A 27,866-nucleotide genomic window follows, 5' to 3' on the forward strand; every position below is an offset into this window, starting at 1 on the left:
GGGCTCGATCCCATAATGCCGGGATCATGCCCTGAGCCAAAGGCAGACACTTAACGACTGAGCCACCCAGGCGCCCCTATACCCATTAAACATTAACTCCTCATTCTCCCCTCCTCATTGCTTGGCAACTACCATTCTACTTTTTCCTCTATGATTTTCACTACTCTACTTACACATAGTATTTGTCTTTTTGTGACTGGCTTATTTCACATAATCCTGTCCTCCAGGTTCATCCATGTTGTAACATGTGTCAGGATTTCCTTTCTTTTTAAGCTGAATAGCATTTCATTATTTGTACCACGTTTTAGCCATTGTGAATAATGCCCTAAGTTCAAAGTCACGTAAAAATATGGCATACAACTTCAAAGAAAGAAGTTTACCTTTTATAGGTCCTGAGTTGTCTTGTGTTGACTTGCCTGATGTTCTCTAGTATGTGTTTCTTCTGCAGGTGAACCGTCCTATTGGCAGGGTACAGATCTTCACTGCAGACTTGTCTGAAATTCCCCGTTGCAACTGTAAAGCTACTGATGATAACCCCTGTGGGATAGACTCTGAGTGCATCAATCGCATGCTGCTCTATGAGTGCCACCCCACAGTATGTCCTGCCGGAGGACGTTGCCAAAACCAGTGCTTCACTAAGCGCCAGTATCCAGAGGTTGAAATTTTCCGCACATTACAGAGGGGCTGGGGTCTCCGGACAAAAACAGATATTAAAAAGGTGAAGAAAATTTTTCATATTTTCCAGATTTTTTTCTTCTTTGCAATTGCTTAATAGGAGTTATTATTCTTGATGAATATGAGAAAATGATCATTAGAGGAAAGATAACATAGTATAAGGATTAACCTTACTGTTGGGTCTTGCTGGGTCCTTCTAGAGTTTAGACGCTTGAGAATAGTCCCCTTTACCTCTAAAGTCCGTAGTATTGATCATGTTAACGGTGTATGAGGATGAAAAAATAAAGGAAATTCATAGAGATACTGTGGCTTTATTTGCTCTTTGTGATAATCCTGGAACCTGTAGTTAGGGGATAATGAGTATGTGATACAGAGGTGTTAATCACCTAATAAAACTGTTTTTACTAAGGGAAAATGGGTTTTGGTTCATGGGAAATGAAGAACAGGATTAGGCCTTCTCTAATAAAAGTGCAGTAACATCTTCGAATTCAAACTTAGAAGGACCTGCAAGTTTCTAATAGAGAATATTATATAGTCTTTCTGTAGAATAAATCTTATTTGACATTTTAATAAAATAAACCTCACTCTAGTTACACTTTCTGAAGAATTGTATTGAAGTTCGTTTCTAGAAAAGGAAGTGAGTATCAGCTGGTCTGTTCAGTTATTTGCTAAGTAGCTATTATATATCTACTGTGTGCAAATGCCGTGGTAAATAAGAGAGACATAGTCCATGCTTTCATAAAGTTTACATTCTAAGGGGGAGAGACGTTGATCAAGTAATCACCCAGATTGGAAGCACAAAGGATTCTGGAGGCATATGGTAAATGGTAAAGGAAAGGGCCTGAAACTACCTTTGACTCTGAGAATATTTTAAGTTGAGAATTGAAATATAAGTACTTGTTGGCTTAGGCTAGGTGAGTGTTAAAGCATTGCTGGCAAAGCAGACAGCATGAGGAAAAGCCAATATGACTGTAACGGCGTGAGTCAGAAGGATGGTATTGTAAAATGTGGAAGGGCAGCAGGCAGGGCATATTCCAAGGAGAAAGAACATAGTTACGGAAAGTGACTTTCAGGTTTTGGAGCAGTTAAAGGGATCAGCTATCTACATCACCATTTTAATGGAGCCCTAGCTGACCTGCTTCTGTGTTGGTGGATCGTTAGTGTCTTCTGTATCCCAGTCTTTCTCCTCACAGCACTGATAGGAGTGGGGAGGTGTTTTTCATTGTCAAATAGTTGAAGCATCATATTTATGTTTCTTGAATAAACCTTTGTTAAATGTACTAGGTACATGTACATGAACTGCTTTGGAGATTCTGTTATTTTCATTATTTTTTTTTAAAAGGTGTACTTGGGAACACAGTTGTGCTTTCTGCCGTTAAGAGCTATTTCTTGTTCTAGGGTGAATTTGTGAATGAGTATGTGGGTGAGCTAATAGATGAAGAAGAGTGCAGAGCCCGAATCCGTTACGCACAAGAACATGATATCACCAATTTCTATATGCTTACTCTAGACAAAGTAAGTGTTATTTCCATTGTTATAAGATTGTGAAATTGATATTGTCCCAGCCATAGTGTTTGTAGGCATGTAATTCACTGCCCAAAACAACGTCTTCCCCTTACGGTGGTAGGGTTTGCTCTGTCAGGGTTCGGGAGTAGCTAAATTTGCTCGTTTCTGGCTATCCATCCCTTGCCAAAGTCAACAGAGCGACTGCATTCTTTTTGAACTGTCCGATACGAGTTGGGTATTATGTCTTTTAGTATTTTTCCTATAAGATTAAAACCTGAACCCAGCCAAGTAAATAATCATTCTTTCACCCTTTTATTTTATAGATTGAGAAGCTAATTTGTTAATATTTAGTGCACTGAGAAGGTCACATAAATTGTAGAACTCAGCTTCTGAACCCAAGTTACTTTTCCAATCATAGGAGTTTGCTGATGAGTTTCATTTCATTAGTGCCTAGAATTATAATTGGGACTCATTCCTAATTCCAGCATCCTAATGTGTTTATTTTCTGTATATCTGACATTCTTCTTGCACCTGAATATTAAGGTCTGCTAGCAATCCCCAACCCCTTCCATTGGCTGTTATAGCAGAATTCTTTCCTAGTGTGAAACTTCGTGAACATTTATTAAGTTGAACCCTTTGGTTTGTGAGATCGTCACCTCCAGATATTCAGATCTTTGTTTGGGATGGGGTCTCAACATCAATATTAAAAACTCCTTAGCTGATTTCTAACGTGTAGCCAGGATTCAGGACCACCTAATTGAGAGGATGGGGCAAACTGCTGCTTCTAGGGCCATCGTCCTCAAACTTCAGCATATATCAGAATCACCTAGTGGCCTTGTTATAACGTGGATTGCTGAGCCCCACCTCAGAGGTTCTGCTTTAGTATATGTGAAGTGCAGCCCAAGAATTTGTATTTCCAGCGAATAATAGATGTGGTGCTATTGCTGGATTAGTGACTGCACTTTGAGAACCACTCCTGGGAGAGTCAAACTTTACATAGAGGAACTCCAGCTTGTTAGAATATACAGGAAATACCTACTGAGCATCATCTCTTGGAATTCTAGGACCGGATCATTGACGCTGGTCCCAAAGGAAACTACGCTCGGTTCATGAATCACTGCTGCCAGCCCAACTGTGAAACACAGAAATGGTCTGTGAATGGAGATACCCGTGTTGGCCTTTTTGCCCTGAGTGATATTAAAGCAGGTAAGAATCAGTTAAGGGTTCTGGAGCTAAGAAAGGAATTTCAGGTCTTAAAATCATCTAAAAAATCCCATATGTCCTGGAATCCAGAATGAGGTCTGCAAACTCTTGGAGATACGGAAGAGACTTTCCAGGTGGTACTTGGCATGGAATATTTTTGGTGGTGATGGTGGTATGGCAGATTACACATAACATAAAATTTATCATTTAATCATTTTTTAATTGTACAGTTTTGTGGCAGTAGATCCATTCACATTGTTTTGCAGCTGTCACCTCCATCCATCTCTATAACCCTTTCATCTTCCCCAAGTGAAACTCTGTACCCATTAAAAGCTAATTCCCCATTTTCTCTCCCCTTAGCACCACTGTCAGACACTATTTCAAGCATATTTAATCCTTGCAAAAATGTTGTGAAGTGTATGGTATATACCTGTGTTAACTTGGATTCTTGGGTCTGGCACCTCCGACCACCCTGGGGGCGTGTCCTTTGTATTAATTACTCAGATGTTATCCAGTCCCATGACTTTGGTCCTTCTGTCTCTCCTGACTGCTTTCAGTACATTTGTACTTGGAACTTTAGTCTTTGTCCATGGGGATGTATTTCTCTACCATTTCTAGCCACAGTTTTTTCTTCTCTCTTCTCCCATATTCACTTAGCTCAAGTAGCATGGTATGGGAATTCACAGACCTTGTTCTTGTCCTCACTTGACCTCCAGTCTGCATGGGTGGGATGAGAGGAACGAGACAGAATGCTCAGTGCTATGCGGCGTTCCTGTGGAGCTACAGCCTTGACAGATGGAATCAGAACTTTTCAGCTCGCTCTCTGTACTCATTTAGCTTCATGCATTCTTCATTACCTGTTGTACTTTCTGCCACATGTGTCATATTCCTTTTTATCTTTTCTCCAATGCCTTTTGCTGTCCCCATAAGTGCAAACCTCAAGGATTGTTGTATATTGGACTCTTTTCTAGAATGGTATGAGTCTTTCCTAATGCACACCGATACCTTCTGATTTATCCCTTGTTCAGTTATGTTTACATAGTGGATGGTGAATAAGCAGCAGGTTATGTTATCTCATACTTGTGTATATGGTTGAGTTGTAATGTAAGGACATTAAATCAATGAAAATTCAGTTATATACTCATAAATTGTTTAGTAAGAAATATCTGTGATTCAGTGCAGTATTTCACGGTGAATGTGAGAGGAGAGACAGAACCCTGCTCTTATCTTGGTCAGTCTTGGTTCCTCCAAGCTCCTTGCAGTGTGAACATCTCACCAGGCCATGAGTGATTCTGGTTTTTGTACCATTTGGACTCCTAAATGTGAGGCAGCTGCTTTACAATTTGTTTAGCTAAATAAACAAATAATCTGTATTAATCCAATATTAGATGAAAAACTATATCAGTTAGTCTCATTGATGGAAGACAGGTCAGTCTGCAGTGGGAAATATTCTAAGATTTGATCATTTTGACCAAATGATTGTCACTTAACACATTAATGGTGAACCATTAACCTGACCCAGAGTTAATCTCATTGTATACATATATCAAATTCTTGTATTTGTGAGCTCTTCCCTAATGTGCTTTGAATTTGAATGTTTGTGTGTTTTATTTCCTCTAGTTTTGATAAGATGCACTTTTGATAGAAAGGGGACAATTTGTACCTTAAGTCTGTACATCTCTTCTTAAAGTTTACAAATTACTTCTATGTACATTATGTCATATTCTCTAAATAAGCTTGTGAAATTGTTGTTTCTCCATTTAACAAATGTACTCAGGGCTCAAATCACGCCGCTAGATTGTGGTAACAGGGATATAAAGCCGGGGCCTGAGTCTGTGGTGTAGAGTTCTCTAGTACTACTCTGTATTGAGATGTCTCTCCCTTAAGTTCTGCTAGGTTTGGCACAGATCAGCAGGTTTTCTTCATATTTAACATTCCCAGTGCCTAGCACATCAGTGTATACAGTGAGATGTTGTTCATTTTTGGTAATGAATTAATATATTTTGAATCTAATTAGAAAACAAAAAACAACTTGGGATAATTAACATCTCTACAGTAAAGGTTATTTTAAATATTACCTGTTAACCTGTGTAGGTTTTTCTGTTATTAAGTTGTATTTGCTGATTAATAATACTACAGGATTAGAATTAATTAGTATTTCTTTAATATAGTGGGATTAGAGTTAATAAATCCCTCTGTCCTCTGAACAGTCTTTCTCTTGCAAGTCCGTATCCTTTGTGATTAATACAGAAGTAATATAATTAAAACCATACATATTAATATTTTCATGGTCTTTTATGCAGGCACTGAACTTACCTTCAACTACAACCTAGAATGTCTTGGGAATGGAAAGACTGTTTGCAAATGTGGAGCCCCAAACTGCAGTGGCTTTTTGGGTGTAAGGCCAAAGGTACCTTCCAAACGTTTCCATCGGGAATAATGGTGTGGTCCTCCCTCCCTAACCAGTGGCACAGCTGACTCTTTAAGATGTCTCTTTGGAATAATGAGATTGGATAGTTGTCAGTAGGGCTAGTGGCACTTAACTAAGCATGCCGATGATCAGTTTGGTTACTCAAGAGTAGATCTGTGGGTGTTGTTGAATGATTTTCCGACTTCTCATTGGTGATACCTTTCTAACTAAAAAAGCTGTAAAATAGGAATCCATAAAATAGGTTACGTCCCATGTCTTTATTGGTCTCAGCTAATCTCACATTTCTTAATAAGCTACTTAAATTCTTGGGGTCTGTGTCTCCCTCTCTTTCTCTCTTTGTCTTTTTAAAGATCTCAGAGAATCCAGTACTGAATTTCAGATTCTAAATGTAGTATAACACTGTAGATAAACATAGGCCCTTAATCTTATCTTAACAAAGTATAACCATTGTTGTGTCTTACTCCCTGGGTTTTTATGTGCATTTTAACTGGCTTATAATTCTGTAAAGATTTACTTACAAGTCTGTATCCTGCATTTCTTAAATATTATAGAAATGTTTTCCTTGCTGTCACATAGTGTTTTTAACCATCGTCTTTAGTGATTTATATTTTTTATATAATGTATGGACCATAATAGATGAACATACATCCAGATTTTTCTGTCCTAAGTTTCAGCACACTGAAAATTGAAGTTTAATTTTGATGAACAGTACACAGTGATTCCAACTGGGTATTTCCCATTATGCTCTTTTGATTATGGAAGTCTATGTTAAGAACTGAAAAATGCAAATTAGCACAGAAACCAATAACTAAAAGGAGAATAACCTTTTTGTTTTTCCTTAAAGATTTTATTTATTTATTTGACAGAGAGCACAAACAGGGGAGTGGCAGGCAGAGGGGGAGGGAGAAGCAGGCTCCCCGTGGAGCAGGGAGCCTGACGTGGGGCTCGATCCCAGGACTCCGGGATCCTGACCTGAGACGAAGGCAGACGCTTAACAGACTGAGCTAATCAGATGCCCTGGGAGTAATCACTTTGAGCAAAGACACATGAAGATGATGAACACCCACCAATTATTCTTTTATTAAATAAGGAAAATTATGTCTATATTTTATTGAGTTTTTGTTGTTTTTCTTTAGTCAGTTGGTTAAATGGTCTTGTTCCTTAAGGTCTCCGGTTTATTTATTATCTATAAATCAGTATAGTAACTGAATTTAACCCAGGTTTAATGGTGTACATTCACTAGGGATGTCAGTTTTTTGCATCCTTAACATCTATGTAATATTTCACACATGAATCAGTGAGAGAAATTTGAGGGCAGAGGTTTAGAAATGGGAGATCACTGAGGGATAGTAATAGATCAGACTGATCCTGGATGTTTCTAGTCCAAGGTAAATAATGTGATGAAACCCATGGGGTTTGGTAACCAAGTGTGGGCTGCAGAGATCATGGAGGAGACCTGCTGGCTGCACCAGGGTCTGTCTTGGGGAGTAGTGGATATGAACCTAATTTGATACAGCTGAAGGGCTATACATAGCTGATTGAGGGCAAGGACCATGATTTAGTTTTCTCTGCCTTCCTAGCATGTGACATTTATTAAGTGCTTAGTGAAGGTTTGTTTAATAAAGAAGTGTGTGTGCACACACAAACATATACACCTAGACAAACAATAAAACTTAGTGTAAGGGTAACCTTTAACACCACACTTGTGTGTTAACAAAAAGAAGTTTATTTCTCTTTTATTTCATTCAGGGGGCAGGAGTAGTTGATAGAAAAGTTAGAATTAATGTAACCATTTATTGGGTACCTATGATGTGCCAGGTGCCTTTCCTGCATTTTCTCTTATCTTTGCAACAGTCTATGAGGACTGTCTCTTCCCAGAGGAGAGACTGAGGCTCAGAGAGGATAGTTAACCTGGTCAAGATCACACAACTAATGTATCGACAGAATGCTTACTGCTCAATATCTGACCTCTAGAATCAACCCATTGCCACAGAAGAAAAGTCAAAGAAATTCAAGAAGAAGCAACAGGGCAAGCGCAGGACCCAGGGTGAAATCACAAAGGAGCGAGAGGATGAGTGTTTCAGCTGTGGGGATGCTGGCCAGCTCGTCTCTTGTAAGAAGCCAGGCTGCCCAAAAGTTTACCATGCTGACTGTCTGAATCTAACCAAGCGACCAGCAGGTTGGTGCCAAAATCCATGTAGAGTGCTCTTTGTTCTCTGCCAGAATTATCAGAGCCCTTGGTCTTCCCACACATAATGTTGAAGGGGGAATGGTTCATATTCTCATTCTGGAAATAAAGGCTTGGAATCCTAGGTTATAGAGAAGGGAACAGAAACTTACTCATTATATGTCAAGCACTTTATTTACATTTGTGTTATGTTATTTTATCCTCCCAGCAACCCATAAAGATGAGACCTTTTCACCTTCCCATGATGCAGATGAGGAAACTGAGAGTCCAGTTTGGTGAGATGACTTGTCACAGCAGAGCATGTAGATGGAGGACTTGGATTGCAAGCCAGGTTCTCTGACTTCAGGGCCACGAAATCATGTTTCCTTTCTAAAGAAAGAGAGGTCGAGACAGCGTGGAGTTTGGGGTTATTCCAGTCAGTGAGGTGTGGACTGAGGAAGGGACCTGTTAACTCCCTTCACCCGCTCCCGTATGAAGGAGAGGCAGCTCCGGCAGCTGACACATGAGAGAGCTGCTTGGGCCGGCAGAGTGTCAGGAATTTGTGGCTGGAGAAGCTGCTAACTTTTGAGTGGTGATTTGGAGTTAGAAGAGTTTGGGGGGACTTGGATATGTGGTCTGTTTGTTGACGGGGTCAAGAAAGCAGTAGGGAGCCGCTCCAGCTGAGGAGATTATACGTCACTAGTGGCCTGCTCCCAGGAACTGCAGAGAGAAAACTTCAGGGTGGGAGTGAGAGGCGTTTATCCCTGAACTAGCTTTCCTTCAATGTATGGTTGCCAGGGAAGTGAAATAATAGAAACAGAGGTGGTGTGAGGGCAAGGCCACAGCATGACTTGTCAATGCCAGGAAGTGGAAATGGAGAACTGTTTCAGAATCAATAGCTCAGGATTGTGGCTGGCACAGGCTGCAATAGAACTCATCTTGCCCAGGAGCCAGAAGTCAGGGCTAGCGTAGTTTATTTGGAAACTATGAGCCGGGGCGAAAACACCATCCACGGCAGAGACTCTCAGGTGTCATGAAATGGGGGCAAATAGATGGTAGGTCAGGGTCTTTTCCACTGGTTCTGTGTGGATGGTACAGGTAAAATTTGTGCTCGTTTCAAGGCTTGAAACTGAGCAAAGGAAAATCCGCTCAGTTTTTCACATTTGTATATCTGCTCCCTGTTCCTAAATAAAACCAAATAAGCAGAAGCTTAAATAGCTGAGATTATCCCTTTAGAGTCGAATATTGAAAGCCTATATAAGACAAATGGAGTTTGCAAAACGGTGGAAGTAGTATCTTCACATTCTGTCTAAAGGGAGTTTTAGTTTTTTTCCCCTTTTGCTAGAAATAGTCATACAAATAAGAAATTACTCCTGCCTGTATGTTCAGCTGGTACTCAGTTACTGCTTGGTACTTGGCTTTTATTTGTATGTGTTGTACGGGAGAGTCAGATTCTGGGGCAGGGGAGGTGCCAAGTGAGTGCCATGAGCTCTTTGCAGAAGGCGGCTGTTTGAAATCACTCCTTTGACCCAGGCTCAGGCCCATGGCCCGTTTCATGAACCTTGCTTGTCTTCCTAAGCGTTTGTTTCACATCTGTGTTTTTAGGGAAATGGGAGTGTCCTTGGCATCAGTGTGACATCTGTGGGAAGGAAGCAGCCTCCTTCTGTGAGATGTGTCCCAGCTCCTTTTGTAAGCAGCATCGGGAAGGGATGCTCTTCATCTCCAAATTGGATGGGCGTTTGTCTTGTACTGAGCATGACCCCTGCGGGCCCAACCCTCTGGAACCTGGGGAGATCCGTGAGTATGTGCCTCCCCCAGTACCGCTGCCTCCAGGCCCAGGCACTCACCTGGCAGAGCATTCGTCAGGAGTGGCTGCTCAGGGGCCCAAGATGTTGGATAAGCTGCCTGCTGACACCAACCAGACACTGTCATTGTCCAAAAAAGCTCTGGCAGGGACTTGTCAGAGGCCACCGCTTCCTGAAAGACCTTCTGACAGAACTGACTCCAGGCCCCAGCCTGTAGATAGGGTCAGGGACCTTGCTGGGTCGGGGACCAAACCCCAATCCTTGGTATCCAGCCAGAAGCCATTGGACAGGCCACCTGCAGTGGCAGGACCAAGACCCCAACTATCTGACAAACCCTCTTCAGTGACTGGTGTAAGCTCCTCACCCTCAGTCAGGTCCCAACCACTGGAAAGACCTCTGGGGACAGCTGACCCAAGGCTGGATAAATCCATAGGTGCTGCCAGCCCAAGGCCCCAGTCACTGGAGAAAACCCCAGTCCCTACTGGCCTGAGACTTCCACCGCCAGACAGACTGCTAGTCACCAGTGGTCCCAAACCCCAGACTTCAGACAGGCCCCCAGACAAATCCCATGCTTCTTTGTCCCAGAGACTCCCACCTCCTGACAAAGTACTATCAGCTGTGGTCCAGACCCTGGTAGCTAAAGAAAAAGCACTGAGGCCCGTGGACCAGAATACTCAGTCAAAAAATAGAGCTGCTTTGGTGATGGATCTCATAGACCTAACTCCTCACCAGAAAGAACGGGCTGCTTCACCTCATGAGGTCACACCACAGGTTGATGAGAAGATGCCAGTGTTGGAGTCAAGCTCGTGGACTGCCAGCAAAGGTCTTGGGCAAATGCCGCGAGCTGTAGAGAGAGGCAGTGTGTCAGATCCTGTCCTTCAGCCACCAGGGAAAGCAGCAGTCCCTTCGGAGCACTCCTGGCAAGCGGTTAAATCACTCACCCAGGCCAGACTTCTCTCTCAGCCCCCTGCCAAGGCTTTTTTATATGAGCCAACAACTCAGGCCTCAGGAAGAGCACCTGCAGGGGTGGAGCAGACACCAGGGCCTCCCAGCCAAGCACCGGGCCTGGTGAAGCAGGTGAAGCAGATGGCTGGAGGCCAGCAACTACCTGGACTTGCTGCCAAGAGTGGGCAGTCCTTCAGGCCTCTTGGGAAGGCCCCATCCTCCCTCTGTACTGAAGAAAAGAAGTTGGCAACTGCAGAGCAGAGTCCCTGGGCCCTGGGAAAGGCCTCACCAGGGCTCTGGCCCATGGTGGCTGGACAGACAATATCGCCATCTTGCTGGTCCTCTGGGAGCACACAGACATTGGCACAGACTTGCTGGTCTCTTGGAAGAGGGCAAGACCCTAAGCCAGAGCAAAATACACTTCCAGCTCTTAACCAGGCTCCTTCCAGTCACAAGTGTGCAGAGTCAGAACAGAAGTAATATGAGTAAATGTCACGTGACCAGACCAGCTGCCCCCAGGGTTCTTGGGGAAGGGAAATCATCTTTCTTTTCCCCTCTTAAAAAGCAGACCCCCAACACGTTTCCACTGTTATTCTTTCCTTCTATCCCAACACTCAGAACTCTTGTGACATTAGCCAGTGGGGGCATGTGGTTGTGTAAACCATGTATGGAAATCCAAGTGGGCCCCAGCCGAGGAGACAGACAGACTTGGGTCTTTTTCCGCCAACCTTTACACATGGTAACTTGAAATAAAAAGTCCACTCTGGAGTCAAGCATGGGATTCAATTCCGCTGGTCAGGTTGGAAGGTAGAGGGGCTCTCGAAGTTATTTCTCTAGCCCTGCAGAGCCCCACTGAGGGCACCTGATGAACACTCGGGAAGAACAGATACCTGCTCATATCAGTGGTGATTTCTTGAGCATTCACGTGTGCTAGGCCAGGTGCTAGGCACTGACAGGAGATGCAGAGATAAGACCTGATCCCTGTGAGCCTAACATGCCTGCCTGGGTTCCCAGGCTGTTTTCACGAACCTTTGACCAGGAAATAACAGGAAGTTCTGAGGGGCCCTGGGGCTCCAGACTCATTTTGTAATGTCCTTTATGGCCCCAGAAGTGGTTGTGTTGAGTAAGTGTCCCCTGGTTGGGTGTGCGTGTGATGCACGCACGCTCGTGTGGAGGTCTCTCTAGGTGGGGGTGGGGGGTTGCGTCGAGACCAAGCAGAGCCGTTGGCTGGGCAGCCGCTACTGCTTCTGTCTGGGCTGTGCAGAGTCTGAAAGTCTGTCCTGGCAGAGGGGCTGGTTGTGGCGGCTGGGCTCTACAAGGACATGGCTTTCCCGAAGTATAAGAAGGCAATTGGCAAGCTTACCTTTCTTTTCTACCAGTTTTCCTCCTTTTACATCAGCCCACCCCATGCCCACCCCCCAAATACTCAGGTGCTTTCAGATTTCAGAGTCGGGCAGTGGACATAGGGAGTCTCTGGCAAGCTCTGGGCTAGATCTACCACCAGCTCAGGGAGAGTGCCAGGTCCTGATGGAAAATTACTTCTCTTCTGATCCTTTGCCCTCCTACCTGAATGGAGGGAGTCCTCTCCTTCACTGGTGGATTCTATCACCCTATCCCTGAGAATTGCTGTGTTCTGTACTGAGAGCATCTGCCTGCTGACTTTGTTCAAGGGCAGGCCAGAACCCTTCCCCTGTGACTGGCAAGATGTGGTGTTTAGAGCAATTTCCAGTCTGAGAGATGATTCCTCATAACTGCTGATTATCTGTTACTGCTGCCCTGAGCTGGGGCCCAAGGGCTGGGAAATCTGTTGGTGCTACCCTGCCCTACCATTCACCCAGCTCACCAACTGCCAACAGGAAGTGCTGTTTGGCCAGTTCCTTCCCATTCACTCACCCCTCCTTTGTCCCTAGACCAAACGTGTTTACCTCTCTGCTTTGCCAACTTAGCCAGCAGCTTTAGCCAACAGGCCATCTCCTGGCCCAGATGTCTCCTGGCCATTCTGTTTCAGTTATGGCTTTTACACTCTCAACAGGATTCTGTATTGTGTCCCAATTTCCTCCTCCTAAGTTCCTATTGAGGTTACCCACATCACTTCTAAGGAGGAAACAATAGTTATAGAAGCATTTGCGCTTTATATAAAGATTAAAAGAAGAATTTGCTTTTATTTCCCAAAGTCTGTCTCGGGTTGAGACACTTGAACTCAGGCAGAGGTACGAGGCTGGGCAGGGCTGTCCCGAGTGTAGGGGCCTCTCTCTGCATCCCACTTAGACCTCGGAATCTCCTCTGTAAAGTCCACCTGCCTAGTTCTCCCCTTTTCATCCTATCTCTCTTCCCACATCATGAGAGAGGAAAAGCTCTTTGTTCAAAAGGAAGAGAAAACAAAGCATCTTATTTTCTTTTTTAAAAAAATTTTAAACCATGGGAAAGATATTTTTAAAGAAATCCACCCAGAACATTAAAGTTCATTATATTAAGTATTTATCATGTGTGAGAATAATAAGTATATAACTGCAGCTAGTAGGTCCCTTTTCCTAATCTCTTAGGCTGTATGAGTAGGGTTTGCTTGGTGCCAGTCCTGTGCCCTTTTCTCTCCTGTCATCTGTAGTTGTGATCAGAAAAAGATATTCGCACTGCACTGTCGGAATCTCCTTTCACTATGTTGTGTGTTAAATTACCGTAGCTCTTTGTTTCATGAAATAAACTGTGAATTTGGGGCGGGGGGGGTGTGTGTGCAGGCTATGTAAGAAATTTAAGTGGCGAAGTTTGATCCTGAAATAGCTTCTCTGAAGTAGGCTTTGGTAGGTAATTGACTTGACAGCCGCTCTGGATATGTCTCACAGGACAAGGAGTGAGGGAAAGGTGGACCATGATTGGCCATTTTGTGGTTTGGTTTTGGTTCTTTCCATTCTCCACCATTTACTGGAAACTTCCTTCCAGACCTGCCTGGGAAAACAACTTTTGAGCTGTGCTTGGTTTGGGGGTGGGGGTGGGGGGTGGTGGCAGTTCTTTATCTAAATGTATGGACAAGCCAGGCTTCTGTGAGGGTTACTGAAAGACTCTCAGGTAGAATGGAAACTAGAAATTGAGCTATCAGGCTTACTGATAGCAGCATCTGATACCAGATTGTTAACATCAAGAAAGCAGTCACCGTACAATTAGAAGCAGAGTTAGAAGGACTATTGGGGAATTGAAACTCTTGCATGAGGGACAGTGGGGAAGGAGTGACCCTGCTAGCCCTTGGGGACTCTCCTGGAGCTTTGTACTGAGACTTTTTCTCCAGAGGGTGTGAATTGGCAGTTAAAAGCTTTTCTCTTAGAAACTCCTGATCTTTGTGCAGGATGGTATTTTGGTATTTGGCCAAGTGCCTAGAAATCAGGATTTCAAGAGAGAGTGCCTCTAAGCCAGTCCCCAGGAGTTTCCAGGGGGGAAGTCATAGCTTCCATAGGTAACTAAAGAACCAATATCTCTCCTAGCCCTGTTAAGTCAGAAGAACTTTATGAAAACTATTGAAATTTGAATTCAAAGCCTCATTTGCTGCTTCTGCTGGAGCAGACCAATTCTAATAGCAAAACCGCTGTCACTGCTACAGAAGGATCCCAGGTTTTTAAATGTCTGCTTCCCCCTGAAGTTACTGAGTTTGAGGTGATTGAAGTCACTGTGTTGATCCTCTTAATGAACAACTACCAAATCTGCATCTTCAGCATTGATGGAAATAATTATTTTATCTCCACATTCTCTACCCCACACTACAGTCAGGGCACGAAGTGCATCAGCGATCCTTTCCCAGGCTCAGCAGCATCTCCTCACTGGAGCTGGACTCCCAGGTCACATCATGAGAAAAGAATGGCAGGAAGGAAGTCTGGTCCTGGCAGCTTCCCCTGTGGAAAGGAATCAGGAAAGCACTAAACGTGGATGGATTTTGCCCTCAGCTCCTATAAAGTGGGTTTTCTCCTAAGGCTTTCTCGGAGGATATTGTCACCTTCTTGGGGTTTGTCAGCCAGGTCAGAGTGGCCCCAGTCTCCTCACCTGAGATCATGGCAAGAAAGGAGCTGCCACAAGCCCCTTTTCCTGCTAAATAATGCTTGGGCTGCGTCATGGGCTAGACATTCCAGATCACTTAGAGCTAGGTAGCTGCTGCATGAGACTTTCGTTGGCTGTGGCCCGTTAGCTCTCAGCTGAGCTTCCTAGGGCCAGTGCAGCAGGGCCAGAGGTTGCTGTAGTACAGATTGAAATAAGAATAGATAATTGCTTTGAACACACAAAAAATGTAATGATGGTGCTAATTTTCTGGTATAAATAAGCACTGCCAAGGGTTGAGGGACTGGTGACTTAGAGAAACCCAGGTTCCTGTTTGGGAGGAAGAAGTTTTATGCAGAATGGTTTCTTTGAGGCTCTAACTTTAGCGAAGGCAAAGGCAGAGCCTCAGCGAAGCCTGCACCCGACCCTGGAGTGGGTCAGTGTAATCCTAGGTGGAAGAGATGCTGTATCCAGACGAGGGTGGCCATTGAGTTTCTCAGGGCTGGTGTCACCTTGTCACCTGGTGTAGCCTCCGTCCACACTGCCTAGAACAGGTTGGTAGAGAGCTCCAGCCGTGGGGTTCTTCTTCTGTTACCTTCTGCCCCTCTCTACCTCTTCCACTCTCATGGGAGCACCTCGATTGCTTATGAAGATTAAGGGTAATATTTCTTAAGGAAGTGGAAAGAGTTTATTTTAATTAGAAATCCACAGCCTGAGAAATGTTTCTTACCAGCATAAGCAAAATTATGTTAAACTCTTTACATGGACCCTTCTCTAGAGCTGCTTTCCCATGACTTTCAAACCATCAGGCTGTTGAGGGGCTTCAGGTCTAACACCCTGGAAGTCACACAAAGCTTTGTGGACAGGAGATGAGCCCAGGGAGTAGGAGCAGGGGTGAATGGTTGTGGTGCTTTAGACTTCCAGGGTAGGGGCAGAGAGCAGGCGGTCTCCAGGTCCAAGGTGGGTGCTGCCTGTGTGTGCGTGTAGAGGAGTGTGTTGAAGATGGGTGAGTGCAGCACACAGGAGCTCATGGAAGAGCAGCTTTCTAAGTCTTGGCAAAGAAACAAGCTGACAATAGAGATCTATATATTTTTAAGAAAGGGGTGGTGGGGGGGGTGTCAGCTGAGGTCCATCACTGGTCTTTTGCCCCCTCCTCCCCCCATAGATTGTCAGCTGTAAGTGAAACTCTTAGTGAAAAAGAGGGGAGCCCTGTAGGAGTCCCCATAAACATGTACTGTAATTCTTTGTATATAGAAAAAAAATTACTGTAAAGTAAAGTTTAACTTTACTCTTATGGCCCTTGCCCTGTGTTTTGTTTGTTGTCCGTGGGGAGATGTAGCTTAACAGGAGGGAAGATGGGTTTGGGGTGAGAGCAGAAACCAGCCCCTGAGATAGTTCCCAGGTTGGGGCCATGGTGGAGGTGAGCCCCTCCTCTCAGCATCTCCAGGAGTGGTATGGGTTTCCTCCCAGCAGCCCCAGCTGCCGGACTGTCTCACTTCTTTTGGGAGTGGCTGGTGTCAGTTTCAGCCCCTATACAGGAAGCTTCCATTACCATGAAGGAAGGGTATTTTGAGGAATTGGTTTTAAAAAAGGAAGTGGAACCAAAGCATTTTTTCTGAGTGTGAGTCTGACCATTCTGGCCACGTTTTTAGTTCTTTGGAGATAGGTGCTAGGCACTACAGAAGACCTGGCCCAGGCCTAAGGCAGGAAAGCAGAGGCAAAGCCGCCAGGCCTCCCGTACTGGAAAGGGGCTGCCATATGCTTTTTAGCTGAACAGGAAGCACCAGCCCTATCGTCCGTAACACCTGATACTTCTAAGACCCAAAAATATACTTTGGGGGAGTCTTGGGAGTCTTACTCTCCTTCTGACCTAGTCCTGAACTTCATGCCCTTCAGCAGAAAGACCTCTGTGGAATAGTGTGGGAAAACAAACATTCAGTCCTAGAATTACTTTCTGCTCAGGATTCTTCGCCACCCTGAACGGGGTAGTGGTCACCTGATCTTACAGATGAGAAACTGAGGCCAGGTTTAGGTCCCTTTTCTGTTGATAGCTGAATTGGATCCCAGTCTGGATCTCTAAGACCTTTTTGTCTTGCAGAACTTACAATTTCTCTTCCATTAAGCCACCTTGTAGTGTGTTGCTGGGAAGCTTAGGATCTGAGCCACAGACATGACTCATGGACCTAGACGTGACAGAAATAGTGGTAGAACCAGCCAGTCTGAGGTAGGAGTGCTTGACCCTTTGATCTCTGGACACCACTTAAGTGCCTGCCTCGCGTGAGCTTCGCATTGCCCCAACCCCAGCCCCTCACCTATCTTTGTCTCCCCCAAAGAACAGGAAAAGGCCCTTTTGTTTCTACATTATCTTAGATCCAACTCTGGAGTGAAGCTACTTGGTTTCCAAAAGAATAAGAGCTGGGAGGAACCTTAGTATAGGAAGTGAGGCCAGCCAGGTAACCCCAGAAAGAACTAGGTGTCTTGGCACCTAATCCACACAGCAGGGAGAGGGGCTGAGTGTGATTCACAGTGCATTGATTTTATTTACAAATCAAAAGCCACTTAAATAATCTGCAGACACAAGTGCTGTCCAGGGCAGGAGCCTGGGGTCCAAATAAGCCTTTACCCTCCTCATGCCCATCAGTCAGCCCAATGCTGCCTCCGTTCTGTGGGCCAGCACAGGCAGGTGCCACCTCTGCTGCCGTGGGGACCGGGGGTAGCTCAGACGTATGACCATTCAAGCCAGACAGGAGCTAGGTCTAGCCCTTCTGGGGGAATTCCTTCAATTCCCCTAGGCCAGGTGAGTGGCGGTGACTCAGTGATGACAACAGCTGTAGAAGTAGGGGTTTGCCTTCTGGCTCAGGTCCACGCCCTTGTCCTCTGTCAAAGAGAGGTGGCAGCTCAGCACCATTCTGTTTGGGGATCAGGTAACTCATGAAGGGGGCCAGATGCTGTGGGCCTAGAGGAAGTCTCCAGAGAGGCTTGGGGAAGCACACACACCTGTCATCACCTGGAAAGCAGCCACACTGACGTAATCCTCTGCCACTTTCTGGAAGAGCTCGTCTGGCAGGAAAAAGGACAAGTCAGTGAGGGCTCAAAGCCGGTAACCCTGGAATCACCCAGTAACCCAGCCCTCTAGGCTCTTCTTCTCTGCCTCCTCTGGCGCCCCTGCCTGTTCCTGCTATGAGGGCCCCGACAGCACTCACCCACACTCTGGCCCGTCTTGCTGGATGTTTCAAAGAGCTGAGCTTTGATATCTGTAAAGAGAAGTAACTAAAGCCTTCTACCTGAGAATCAGGTGGATACAAAGGGGAAGGCTAGCAGTTCAGGGAATCTAATGGACCCCATACCTTTAGGGAGGCCAGAAGACCTTCCCAAGGGATCTTGCCACGGCAGCTAAGGCAGTCCCTATTTTCTGTGCTCCACCCAAGCAGCCACCTCCCTCCCCCACCCCCAGGGAGCTGAGCAACAGCTACTGTCTGCATAGTCCTGGACGTCGTGGAAGTCCACACGTCGACGCCGCCTGTCCTCCTCCAGCAGGTCACTCTTGGTGCCACACAGGTAGATCTGACAGCCCTGGAGCAGGAAGACAAGGTCAGGCCTACTCCCATGGACCACCAGCCCCTGGTCGTCTGGTGAGGTCTGGCACTTACCTCCTCTAGGTTGCGCAGTTCCTTCACCCAGAACTTTGCCCGCTCAAAACTGCTGCTGTCCGTCAGGTCTTGATACGGGACACGCAGAAAACACAACCAAGGATCAGGGGCAGTTCTCTAAGGCCAGCCTGACACCCACCCCCTCTTGTTTGAGGAACAGGCCAGAACCCCTCTTACCATAGCAGACGATGGCAGCCTTGGCGCCCCGATAGTAGATTCGGCTCATGGCCTCGTAGCGCTCAGAGCCTGCTGTGTCCTGAAAGGCAGGGGGCGGTTCAGCCCTGGCCTGAGTTACAGAGCTACTCCCCAACACTGCAAACTAATACCACGTCTTCCAGACCCCTCTCTTTAAACTAGGGTCTAGAATAGAAAAATGGCCTCTACGAGACCACAAGTCAGCCAGGAACAGGCAGGAGAACCTAACTCTTCTCAGGAATGGGTTTTCTCAGGACTGCCCAGGGGACTTACCCAAATACCTAAAGTCACCGTCCGGTCTCCAACGGACATCACCTTGGCCACGAAGGCGGCCCCGATGGTCTGCAATCAGGGGGAAGTGATCAGGGCCGTGGGTGCCGGCCAGCTCCCTCCCACTCGTGCCGGGCCCCGCGCGGCGCACTCACGTTCTGATAGGGCCCCACCAGGAAGCGGTCGTGCACGTATCGTTCCACCAGGCTTGTCTTGCCCACGTACTCCTTGCCCAGCATCACCACCTTGACGTCCACGCGCTGCCCGCTCATGCTCCCGGGGCCGCCTCGCCCGCGTCAGGGTCCTGAGCGGGGGCGGGAGGCAAACCCGGATCTCCGCTCGGGCAGGCAGCGCCCAAGCCTCAGTCCCCGACCCCAGGCGCCAACCTACGACTGGAGACACCGCGTCGGCCGGAGCTCGGCAGCGTCCGCGTCTGACCCGCTCCTCGGCCCCAGGCGCTGATGCTCCTTCGAAAAGCCCAGGACTCAGGGCGGCCTGGGAGCGCGCGCGGCAGCGCCCTCAACGGCGCCGCATGCCGCCGCCCAGCTCGCTCGCCGGGCTTAGGCGTCGCTCCGGCACGGATTCCCCACGAAATCTAGGGGCCCCTTCAACCTGGGTCGGACCCGCAGCGCCGCGACTCCCGCGGGGGAGGGGGCGGTGTAAAGGGTGAGGGGGCGGGGCCGCGGGGTCACGTGCGCGGGCGCCGGAAGTGGTGGGTACTGCGCGGCTGCGCCGGAAGTTGCGCGCGGCCCGACAATTCCTCATGGCGGCGGCGGCTGCTTGGGCGCGGCACGGTGGTGACTGAGCTGCGAGCCTGGCGGGCGTGCGCCGAGCCTCGGTCCGGCCTCCGCGTGCCCCTCCCGGGCTTCGCACCCCTGATGCTGCGCGGGTGCTGAGTCCGCCCCGGCCGGGACGATGGTGAAGTATTTCCTGGGCCAGAGTGTGCTCCGGAGTTCCTGGGACCAAGTGTTCGCTGCCTTCTGGCAGCGGTACCCGAATCCCTATAGGTAGGTGGCCCTGGAAAGAGCAGTCCTGCCCCCTCGCTGTTTGGAGATTCAAGTGTGGGGCCGGGAGAGAATCGACATCGAGTCCGAGGTAGGGCATCGTCGGAACCGTGGCCTATCCGAGAAGCGGCCAGGCCAGGCCTGCAAGGTAGTGGAAGGAGGCTGGGCCTGGGCGGTGGTTTACTTGAGGCCCCAGTCCAAGGTTCTCTCGTTTCGGGGTGGTGAGACAGGAAGAGGCGGCGGCACAGCAGTTGGGAGGGATCTTGGGGTTGGAAATCCCGGCGCTGGCCTAGTCTTCTGCCTGTGTGTGGCGTTCTCCGCTGGTGTGATAAATCATGAGGTCCAGTCCCCGCTGGAATCCGGTCAGCAAGAGGGCGGGAGTTGGAATTTGCCCTCGGATAGTCGCAAGGGACTCTAGTTGAGGTCTGAGCCACACTACTCTATCGGTGCAAGTTTGGGGAAGGTATGGCCATTCTGGGTAGGGAGGCTCCAGGTGGGAACCCCAACAGGCTTTCAGCGGCATGTTTCCGAGGGTCACCTTCATTCTGATACTTGCAGCAAACATGTCTTGACGGAAGACATAGTGCACCGGGAGGTGACCCCTGACCAGAAACTCCTGTCCCGGCGTCTCCTGACCAAGACCAACAGGATGCCCCGCTGGGCCGAGCGACTGTTTCCTGCCAATGTCGCTCACTCGGTGTACATCCTGGAGGATTCTATTGTGGACCCGCAGAACCAGACCATGACCACCTTCACCTGGAACATCAACCACGCCCGGCTGATGGTGAGACTACCCTCCCCGTTGGTCCCCCAAAAGTAGCTCCAGGTACATGTGGCTAGGAAGCCGTGAAGGAGCTTCTGTTGACTGAGGCAGATTTGGGTTACTGGGGAGTGACAGTTCTAGAGCGTAAACTCAGGGTGATTTTCGTAGCCACTTAAGTGTCTGTGGACTTTTTAACTCATTCATGCTGTAGGGAAGGGGCATTTATTTTACAGAGTTGTCCCAAATACTAAATACAGTGCGCCCTCACTGTGCCTGGGACGCGTATAGTTTGGGCCCACAGAAGTGATGCTGAGGGAAGGAGGCCGTGGTTTTCAAACGGGAATCCATCAATCCATAAGCAGTTTCTTTGGTTGTGCCTCAGAGGGGAGAGGATCTGGGCCCCTTGCCCCCTGATGATTAGAGGAGCTCCACTATATCTGTCTTACATAATGGGTTTTTGCCTGAGATTTTGGGGGGAAAGGTTCATATACCTTATGATTTCTTGCCTATAAAAAAGCTGGAAAACCCATGGTTAAAGGAACATCCTACAGTATCTTCTCACATGTGACTATACTGAAAGCTCTTACTCAGAATTTCAGAGAGCTCTTATTCTTTTTCTCAGCTGACTTCTTCACAGTGGCTCTGGGAGCTGGGTATTACTCTCTATTGTGCAAAGAGGGAAGTGAGGTACCGAGAGGAAGTGCCCTGCAAGGTCACAGAGTGAGCGGGCACCTCGATGTTCCACCTGAGTTTTCTGAAGGCTTCACAGCTGACTGCCCTGAGGGCATAATCTTTTTATAAATTACGAAGATAGTGATCCAGCTGTGAGACATGTCTTTTAAGTGTTGCTCTCGGAAGTACTGGTTCACTTGTCAGATAACGAGAGCTGTGACGTTTGCCAGATTTCCATATTTATTTCACCTGCTAGGGAGCTCAGGCGCTGTCGTGGGTGGAAGGCAGGCTAAAAGCACTGCACATAAAGCTACCAAAGTCCAGGGCCAGGGTGGAGCTGGCACACACTCTATTGATCCCGAGTCTATATGCCTTTTAGTTTAAAGGGTCAAAGGAGAGGTTTTAGAGAGCAAAATGGCCTTTTTTATCTTCTTGCTCTCTTCCTGAAATGAAGGTTGGGAATACAGTAAGGAAAAGAAGTAGATTTTCAGTTTATTGCTTTACCCTGTGAAAAAGAGGCAGGGGATCAAATTCATGTGCAGTTGATTAAGTGAAAGACTCCCCCACGATTGTGGTTGGCCTGACTCCCTGCACAGGTGGTGGAGGAACGATGTGTTTACTGTGTGAACTCTGATAACAGCGGCTGGACCGAAATCCGCCGGGAAGCCTGGGTCTCCTCTAGCTTATTTGGTGTCTCCAGAGCTGTCCAGGTGAGCAGCATTGTGGGGGTGCTGGGGCTTTGGGGCCCCGGGCATTGGGCATGAAGACTGGGCTAGGGGTCAGTAGGAAGCTCAGAATCCTTCCTCCTTTTCTTTCGCCAGGAATTTGGTCTTGCCCGGTTCAAAAGCAACGTGACCAAGACTATGAAGGGCTTTGAGTACATCTTGGCCAAGCTGCAAGGTGAGAGGCTCTGGGCACAAAAGGAGGCTGGGGTCCAGTCCTAGTAGCCCTGACGGGTGTGGAGTCTACAGCTGTCACCACCCCACTCTAAGCCTGGGACCCCTCATCTGTACCCTGGGGTGTACCCTTTGGACAGGGCCTGGCCCCAAGAGGAGGAATGTCAGGGAGGAGGGGTGTTGAGGTGGGTCTTCCTGGTATCTTCTGAAGCCAGCCCCTGCCCTTTGCTGCAGGTGAGGCCCCTTCCAAAACCCTCGTTGAGACAGCCAAGGAAGCCAAGGAGAAGGCAAAGGAGACGGCACTGGCAGCTACAGAGAAGGCCAAGGACCTTGCCAGCAAGGCGGCCACCAAGCAGCAGCAGCAGCAGCAGCACTTCGTGTAGCTAGCCCAGGCCCTGGCGCGGTAGGACACCTGACCACCCGGCTCAAGTCCCTCTGCCCTTCCCCTTTGTACTTTATTATTAAAAGTCAACTTCCAGCCCTTTCTACTGTCCGGGTGGTGGGTTGGGGCTGGGTGTCCTGTTTGGCATTAACAGTGGAACAGGCGCATTCCCCATGTCTGAACCGGGCCTATGGATTCCCGCATCGGGCAGCTGAGGACGGGCACGGGCAGGGGCGGTGGCTCGCTCACGGTCACAGACAGTGTGCAGGTGCAGGGGTAGGAAGTGCTAGACTGTAAGCTCCCTGAGGGCAGGGACCTTTGTCGTGTGCTCATGTGTGTGTCCCAAGTACCTGGAACAGTAGCACATAAACAGGCACTCAATAAATAGTTCTTGAATTCAATCAGCCCTAGCTCTGGAGTCAGAAAGCCTTAGTTGGAATCGACTCCACGCTCTCCTGGCTTCGGGCTTCAGGCAAGTCTTGTACTCAGCCCCAGTGCCACCTGTGAAACGGGGCCAGACAGCCCCCAACTGTGAGGATTAAAAGGACGCTGCCTAGTACGGTGAATGGTGTCGGTCATGGCTACTGATCTCATTTCCTCTTTTCCAGTTTGTCCGTGGCTGGGAGTTCCCCATTTTCATCAGGCAAGACCATGGACAGGAAGTTAGTAAAGAGGCTTTTAATGAAAATACTGTACAGTATCTGGGACAAAGGCCAGGGGGCCTTCTCTAGGAAGGAACGTGAGGGCCCAAGAGGCCCCCTGCCCCTTGGGGACGGCAGAGCCAAGTGCTACAAAAGTGGCCTGGAAGGGTGGCCCAGGCCCAAGCTGCCTGCCCTGCAGGGCTCAGGGGAAACCCAGGCACCCCTCCCCAGGAGGGACTGCCGGCAGCCAGCGTCATCCTGTGTAAGGGTCCTTTTAGTCCATTCCAAGCAGCCCGTGAGGCTTGTGGGGCTCCTGGCTCAGAGCCGAGGGCAGTCTGCGGGCGGAGGCCCGCTCCGGGTCGTTGAAGGTCATAGCCAGGTGCCGCCGCCGTGTGAGTAGCTGTGCTCCTGGCCCGCACTGAAGCCCCGCAGCAGCTCAGCCTCGCCCCCGAACACCAGGCTCTCCACGTCCACCTCCACCTCCTCTGCGCAGGGAGGGGTCCGGTCAGGAGACCTGGCCCACTCCGCCCACGCAAGCCCTTGGCTTCCGGCCACTCACCTTGGTCTGAGTCGGAGCGCTCGGAGGAGAGACCCGAGGAGTCTAGGCTGTCTGCCCGCGGCCGCTCCCTCTCGCCTGGCCCTGCTAGCCCCCGGAGCCGCTCCAGCTGCCGCCGCAGGCTCTGCTGCTCGCTGCGCAGCTTCTCCTTGAGCCGCCGCGCCTGCTGCTCCTGCTCCTCCAGCTTCTGCGGGTCCCAAGGGAGCAAGCGCCCGGGGTCAGCTGCCTGGAGGCTCGGGCCTCCCCCCAACACCACTCAGAAGCGGCCGTGGCCACCTGGTGACCGCCTGCTCCAGACAAGGCTGAAGCGCCTGCGCCCCAGAGGGCTGTTCCCACACGCTCCAGGAGGCCAGCCCTCCTGCTCTCTGGTTCCGCGTAAATGGCCTGTGAGCAGGCGGCTGGATGAGCTGGGGACGGCACCGCGATCTTAAAGGCCATCAGGGCCTAGTCAGGTGACACGAGGCTTTCTTCCGTGGCAAGCAGCAGAGATCGGGGAGGACTGAGGCACGGCGGCAAGTGGGCACTACGGCTCAGTGAGGTGGCCCCCTCCCTGTAGGTTCTAGCCGGTTACAGCCATATAGAGACAGGCCCGGTGCTGCCACATTCCCCGATTTTGTTTAAGAAAAGCTGAAAGACTTTTTCATGTCAAATGTCCTTTTAAGTGCTGCCAGCTAATTTAAATTTTTAGAAATCTATAGACCAAACAAAGCCTACCAGTTTGTAACTCCTGGTTAAGACCTTCCCAGGAACCGCAGAGCTTTAGCACATTAATCCCCCTCAAGCTCTGCCAGCCTGGGGTCCAGGGACTGGAGGGCCAAGGGTCCTCCCACCAGAGCCCTTGGTGGGCAGAAGCCTGTGTTCAGTCAACAAGAAGGGGAGAACTGAGCAGGGGAACATTTGTACTGGGTATAGAAGGATGAGTAAGAGCTGCCTAGCCAAAGATGGGGAAAGAAGCAGCAACCAAACAGAGGGAACCTGGGAAGATCACGGAGAATTCAGCTTTTCTGGTGGGGCATGGGAAGATAAGAGACCAAAAGCAGACAGTGCCAAGGCCTGGGCTGTGAAGGGCCTACAGTTTTACAGGAAGTAAGGAAGGATCTGAGACTGTCCTGTCAGGAGCCACGGAAGGTTTCCAGCAGGAGACCGACCTGGACAAATCTGAATGCTGCAAATTACATTGGAAGGCAAGGTGGAGGACAGCCCAGAGGGGGCCAGGTAGTCCAGGAGAGGGGTGATAGGGCTTCAAGAAAGCATTCCCCAGGTTCTGCCCGTGGGGCAGCCAGCACCCAAGGGGCACACATCATCCCTCCAGAACCAGGCTAGGCAAGCTCCATGTGAGAAATGGGCCAGGGTGTTCTTCAGCACAATGAGGGGAGCAGGCACTCTTGGGGCAGTGCTGACAGGCCCTGCACCGTGATTTACTTGCTGCGTAGCACATGGAACTGTGTCTACCACAGCCCCTGGTGCCTAGAACAGGGCCTGGCGGAACAGGTGCTCAAACACTTGTCGAAGGAAACTGCAAGCCAGGGGACTTGGGCCTGAGTTATGACTGTGCCTCTTGTTAGCTGTGCTGCTCAGTCCTTGGCCCGGCTGTGCCTCCATTTCTTCCTCCAGGAGGGCAGGAAAAGGCCTCTATTGTTTCCGAGGCCACTTCTAGCCCCCCCAACCCCCGCAATCTGGGGCTGCATGGGGCTTGAGCTGGCACACCCCACTCCTGTCCACCAGGGGGCACTGAGCTTAGCCCAGGAAGCAGAAGGGTGCTGAGAGGAGGGGTGACGGGCTTCCTCTGTCCTTCCCCTCTCCTGGACTCTCAGACTGCCTCCCAAAATGGCATCAGAATAGATGGCTCAGAACAGGAGGCCTTGGAAGGATGGGAGAGTGGAAACCTCTGCAGTGACATGTGACACAGAATATTTTCAACAGCCATGCCCCTCTGTACAGAGGGGGAAACAAAGTCCAGAGAGGCTGAGTGACTTGTCACAGTTAGGACTGAAGTGATAATAGCTATAATAACTGTGAACATTTATTGGGCAAACTCACTTAAGCCTCAGAACAATCCTCTTGAGTTTTCTGCTTTTCTTCCTACTTGATGCAAATGGAAGCTAAAGGCACAGAGAACTGTCCCATGTCACACAGCTGGGGCCTCTCCGCAGTTCCACATAGCTCCTTACCTGGATGTGCATCCTGGCCCAGCGCAGAAGGCTCAGCGTGGTGTAGCGGGCACAGTCAGCCCCCAGGGGCATCTGCTGTTTTAGCTGCTCCAGGCACCGCTTCAGCTGGGCCCTCCTGCGGGGGAAGGGGTCTGGAGGGCAGTGCCAGCCCAGCCTTGCTGGCCAGAGGGACAACAGGGGAGGGAAGGCCAGAGGGAGATGGTTCCTGGGGCCCGATGCTGTCAGGGCAAAGCTGGGACTCACCTGCGTTTCTCCAGCTCATTGTGCACAGACCTGCCAATGCCAGGGAGGATGGGGTGAGGGGGTGTCAGCTAGTACCCACACCTTCAGTCCCAGGGGCTTAACATCCACTATAGATGTGGGCCTCAAACTCGCCTAATGTGGGGACTTGTGCCAGTCCTGAGCACTGGAGTCCGCAGACAGAGGCAGAGACGCCGTGCCAAATGCTGAAAAGCCTGCCTGGGTGGTTGTGGGGGCCAGACGGGGCCCTCTACCAGCAGTCAGGAAGGGCTTCCTGGACAGAAGTGACACTTGAGCCGGGCCAGAAACATGCTACCCAACGTGGGGTAGTGGAAGGAGAGGCATTAAACTTGAAGGGATTAGCATGTGCAAAGGGTTGAGAAGAGAAAAGAGAAGTCTGTGGGGGAAACTGAGTGGAGATGCAGAGTGCAAGAGTGTGAGTGGAAGGAAGACCCTAAAGTCTCTTGTTCATAGTTTCTGACACATAACGGGTGCTCAAGAAATAGTCTTGGACTATTGAACAGAGGGCCGTGAGATGGCAGGAGAGGTCTGAACTGCCTCCAGAGTAGGGGACCTGGCCCAGAGGTACAAGCAGCAAGGAGGAAGTGGGCAAAGGTGAGGCCCCATGAGGGATGGCACCCATCCCCCCTCCTCTCCCCACCATCCCCAGCCCTCCTCACCGCCCACTGTCCGGCGCGCCAGAAGCTTGGGGGGATCGCTTCCTCCTCCTGTAGACTGGGCCTGGACTGCGGAGCGGGCACAGGGACGCGTAGCCATGCTCGGCTTCTGCCAGAGAGAGCCCCAGCCCGCTTCAGGCTGGGGCTGGTCCCAGCAGGCGCCCCTGGGAAGGCACGGTCAGGGAAGGGCTTTGGGCGCCAGGGCCATTTCCCCAACCCCTCCCAGTCCGACTGCCCGGGGACCCCTCCCCCCCAGTTGAGGGCGGGGTGCCCCGGGGCTACTGCCTAAAGCCATTCATGCATCCTCCTCGTTGGGAGCCCAGGCCTGTGTCAGCGGGGTTGCCGTCTGGAGTCCGGCCAAGAGTTCTTCCTCACCTCTCTCACGGCGCTCCAGGAACTCGGCCGCCTGCAGCAGGACCTGGATATTGCTGGCCACGGGTTCCATGTCGGGGACAGCTGGCGGCAGGCGGGCCTAGGGTGCCGGCCCGAAGAGCGGCTGCACCACTTTTGTTACAATGTAACTGACACGGTGCAACAAACACAGGGGCCGGTCCCGCCCCTGGGACACCCCGCCCCTGGGACGGCCCAGCCCTTGGCCCCGCCCCCTGGAAAGGGGCCAGGGAAGAGAAGACCACCTCCACGAGCCCGCCCACTCCCTCAGACACCCGGGGCTGCCACGGGCGCCGATTCCAGGCCCAGCCTTTGAGTGAATCCCCCGGCTGGAGGGGCCCCCGTCTTGCCCATTTCGCTCAGCGACCCGCGCCTACTGCTTAGTATATCAGGGCCTCAGTTTTCCAGCCCCAAGCTGATAGAGAAGGCTCTGCACCTAAAATGGTACTCGGGGCCCTTGGTCTCCGGGAGGGAGGCCCCAGCTCGGTCGCTGCACGTGGGCGCCGCAGAGGCGGGGCCGGCGGGCACCCTCGCCCATTTGCCCGCGGCCTCCTGCGGCTGGCTGCCGTCACCTTCAGGGCGGGGCGGAGAGCTTCTGAGGCACTATTGG

The 27,866-nt window shown here is 49.7% G+C and overlaps 4 protein-coding genes across 21 annotated transcripts in view; 2 read left to right on the forward strand and 2 right to left on the reverse strand.

Moving 5' to 3' along the window:
* NSD1 (nuclear receptor binding SET domain protein 1) overlaps positions 1 to 16,043 on the forward strand; it is a 146,917-nt gene extending 130,874 nt beyond the window's left edge. For 13 of the 14 annotated variants that reach the window (XM_048224250.2, XM_026511049.4, XM_057312356.1 and 10 more), the window contains 6 exons: positions 449 to 718; positions 2,074 to 2,190; positions 3,246 to 3,387; positions 5,688 to 5,794; positions 7,790 to 7,994; positions 9,588 to 16,043. In XM_048224250.2, coding sequence (XP_048080207.1) covers positions 449 to 718; positions 2,074 to 2,190; positions 3,246 to 3,387; positions 5,688 to 5,794; positions 7,790 to 7,994; positions 9,588 to 11,212 — 2,466 coding nt within the window. In that variant the 3' untranslated portion in view covers positions 11,213 to 16,043. Of the gene's footprint in view, positions 1 to 448; positions 719 to 2,073; positions 2,191 to 3,245; positions 3,388 to 5,687; positions 5,795 to 7,789; positions 7,995 to 8,211; positions 8,279 to 9,587 lie in introns of all 14 variants that reach the window. The other variant, XM_057312358.1, reaches the window with a different exon arrangement.
* On the reverse strand, positions 12,848 to 19,543 carry RAB24 (RAB24, member RAS oncogene family). Of its 4 annotated transcripts, XR_007191136.2 has the most exons (9): positions 19,020 to 19,530; positions 18,868 to 18,936; positions 18,577 to 18,655; positions 18,400 to 18,467; positions 18,223 to 18,322; positions 17,953 to 18,003; positions 17,747 to 17,809; positions 14,759 to 14,946; positions 14,436 to 14,610 (listed from the first exon to the last, which is right to left on the reverse strand). XR_007191136.2 is itself a non-coding variant. In XM_026511062.4 (8 exons), exons 1-8 carry the CDS (start codon positions 19,134 to 19,136, stop codon positions 14,558 to 14,560), a joined length of 600 nt encoding a protein of 199 aa, XP_026366847.1. In that variant the 5' UTR covers positions 19,137 to 19,543; the 3' UTR covers positions 12,848 to 14,557. The 4 variants fall into 4 exon arrangements, 3 of the variants coding, with proteins under 3 accessions (XP_026366847.1, XP_026366848.1, XP_026366846.1); XM_026511062.4 differs by lacking the exon at positions 14,759 to 14,946 and having other exon boundaries at positions 12,848 to 14,610; positions 19,020 to 19,543; XM_026511063.4 differs by lacking the exons at positions 14,436 to 14,610; positions 14,759 to 14,946 and adding an exon at positions 17,265 to 17,658 and having other exon boundaries at positions 19,020 to 19,543.
* Positions 19,544 to 19,599: 56 nt separating this feature from the next.
* PRELID1 (PRELI domain containing 1) lies at positions 19,600 to 23,147 on the forward strand. Its single transcript, XM_026511060.4, has 5 exons — positions 19,600 to 19,871; positions 20,427 to 20,652; positions 21,900 to 22,013; positions 22,125 to 22,203; positions 22,434 to 23,147. Exons 1-5 carry the CDS (start codon positions 19,780 to 19,782, stop codon positions 22,580 to 22,582), a joined length of 660 nt encoding a protein of 219 aa, XP_026366845.1. The 5' UTR covers positions 19,600 to 19,779; the 3' UTR covers positions 22,583 to 23,147.
* A 97-nt stretch (positions 23,148 to 23,244) lies between these two features.
* MXD3 (MAX dimerization protein 3) lies at positions 23,245 to 27,775 on the reverse strand. 2 transcript variants are annotated; one of them, XM_026511059.4, is made up of 6 exons: positions 27,242 to 27,769; positions 26,870 to 26,975; positions 26,193 to 26,222; positions 25,950 to 26,064; positions 23,782 to 23,965; positions 23,490 to 23,707 (listed from the first exon to the last, which is right to left on the reverse strand). In XM_026511059.4, exons 1-6 carry the CDS (start codon positions 27,309 to 27,311, stop codon positions 23,592 to 23,594), a joined length of 621 nt encoding a protein of 206 aa, XP_026366844.1. In that variant the 5' UTR covers positions 27,312 to 27,769; the 3' UTR covers positions 23,490 to 23,591. The 2 variants fall into 2 exon arrangements, with proteins under 2 accessions (XP_026366841.1, XP_026366844.1); XM_026511056.4 differs by having other exon boundaries at positions 23,245 to 23,965; positions 27,242 to 27,775.
* Positions 27,776 to 27,866: the final 91 nt, after the last annotated feature.

The sequence above is a fragment of the Ursus arctos genome, unplaced genomic scaffold, assembly GCF_023065955.2.
Source record: "Ursus arctos isolate Adak ecotype North America unplaced genomic scaffold, UrsArc2.0 scaffold_15, whole genome shotgun sequence".
Classification (NCBI taxonomy): domain Eukaryota; kingdom Metazoa; phylum Chordata; class Mammalia; order Carnivora; family Ursidae; genus Ursus; species Ursus arctos.

Excerpts from the sequence above, each read along its gene's own strand:
- RAB24 (XM_026511061.4), bottom strand. The coding sequence starts at position 19,136 with ATGAGCGGGCAGCGCGTGGACGTCAAGGTGGTGATGCTGGGCAAGGAG. Across the intron at positions 18,468-18,576 it reads GGCTGCCATCGTCTGCTATG|ACCTGACGGACAGCAGCAGT; the intron begins GTAAGAGGGGTT and ends TCCCGTATCAAG. Across the intron at positions 17,627-17,746 it reads TGCTTTCCAGGTGATGACAG|AGGACAAGGGCGTGGACCTG; the intron begins GTGTGTGTGCTT and ends TCTCTTTGACAG.
- PRELID1 (XM_026511060.4), top strand. The coding sequence starts at position 19,780 with ATGGTGAAGTATTTCCTGGGCCAGAGTGTGCTCCGGAGTTCCTGGGAC. Across the intron at positions 19,872-20,426 it reads CGGTACCCGAATCCCTATAG|CAAACATGTCTTGACGGAAG; the intron begins GTAGGTGGCCCT and ends TGATACTTGCAG. Across the intron at positions 22,204-22,433 it reads CATCTTGGCCAAGCTGCAAG|GTGAGGCCCCTTCCAAAACC; the intron begins GTGAGAGGCTCT and ends CCTTTGCTGCAG.
- MXD3 (XM_026511056.4), bottom strand. The coding sequence starts at position 27,311 with ATGGAACCCGTGGCCAGCAATATCCAGGTCCTGCTGCAGGCGGCCGAG. Across the intron at positions 26,223-26,869 it reads GGCGCGCCGGACAGTGGGCG|GTCTGTGCACAATGAGCTGG; the intron begins GTGAGGAGGGCT and ends TGGCATTGGCAG. Across the intron at positions 26,065-26,192 it reads AATGAGCTGGAGAAACGCAG|GAGGGCCCAGCTGAAGCGGT; the intron begins GTGAGTCCCAGC and ends CTTCCCCCGCAG.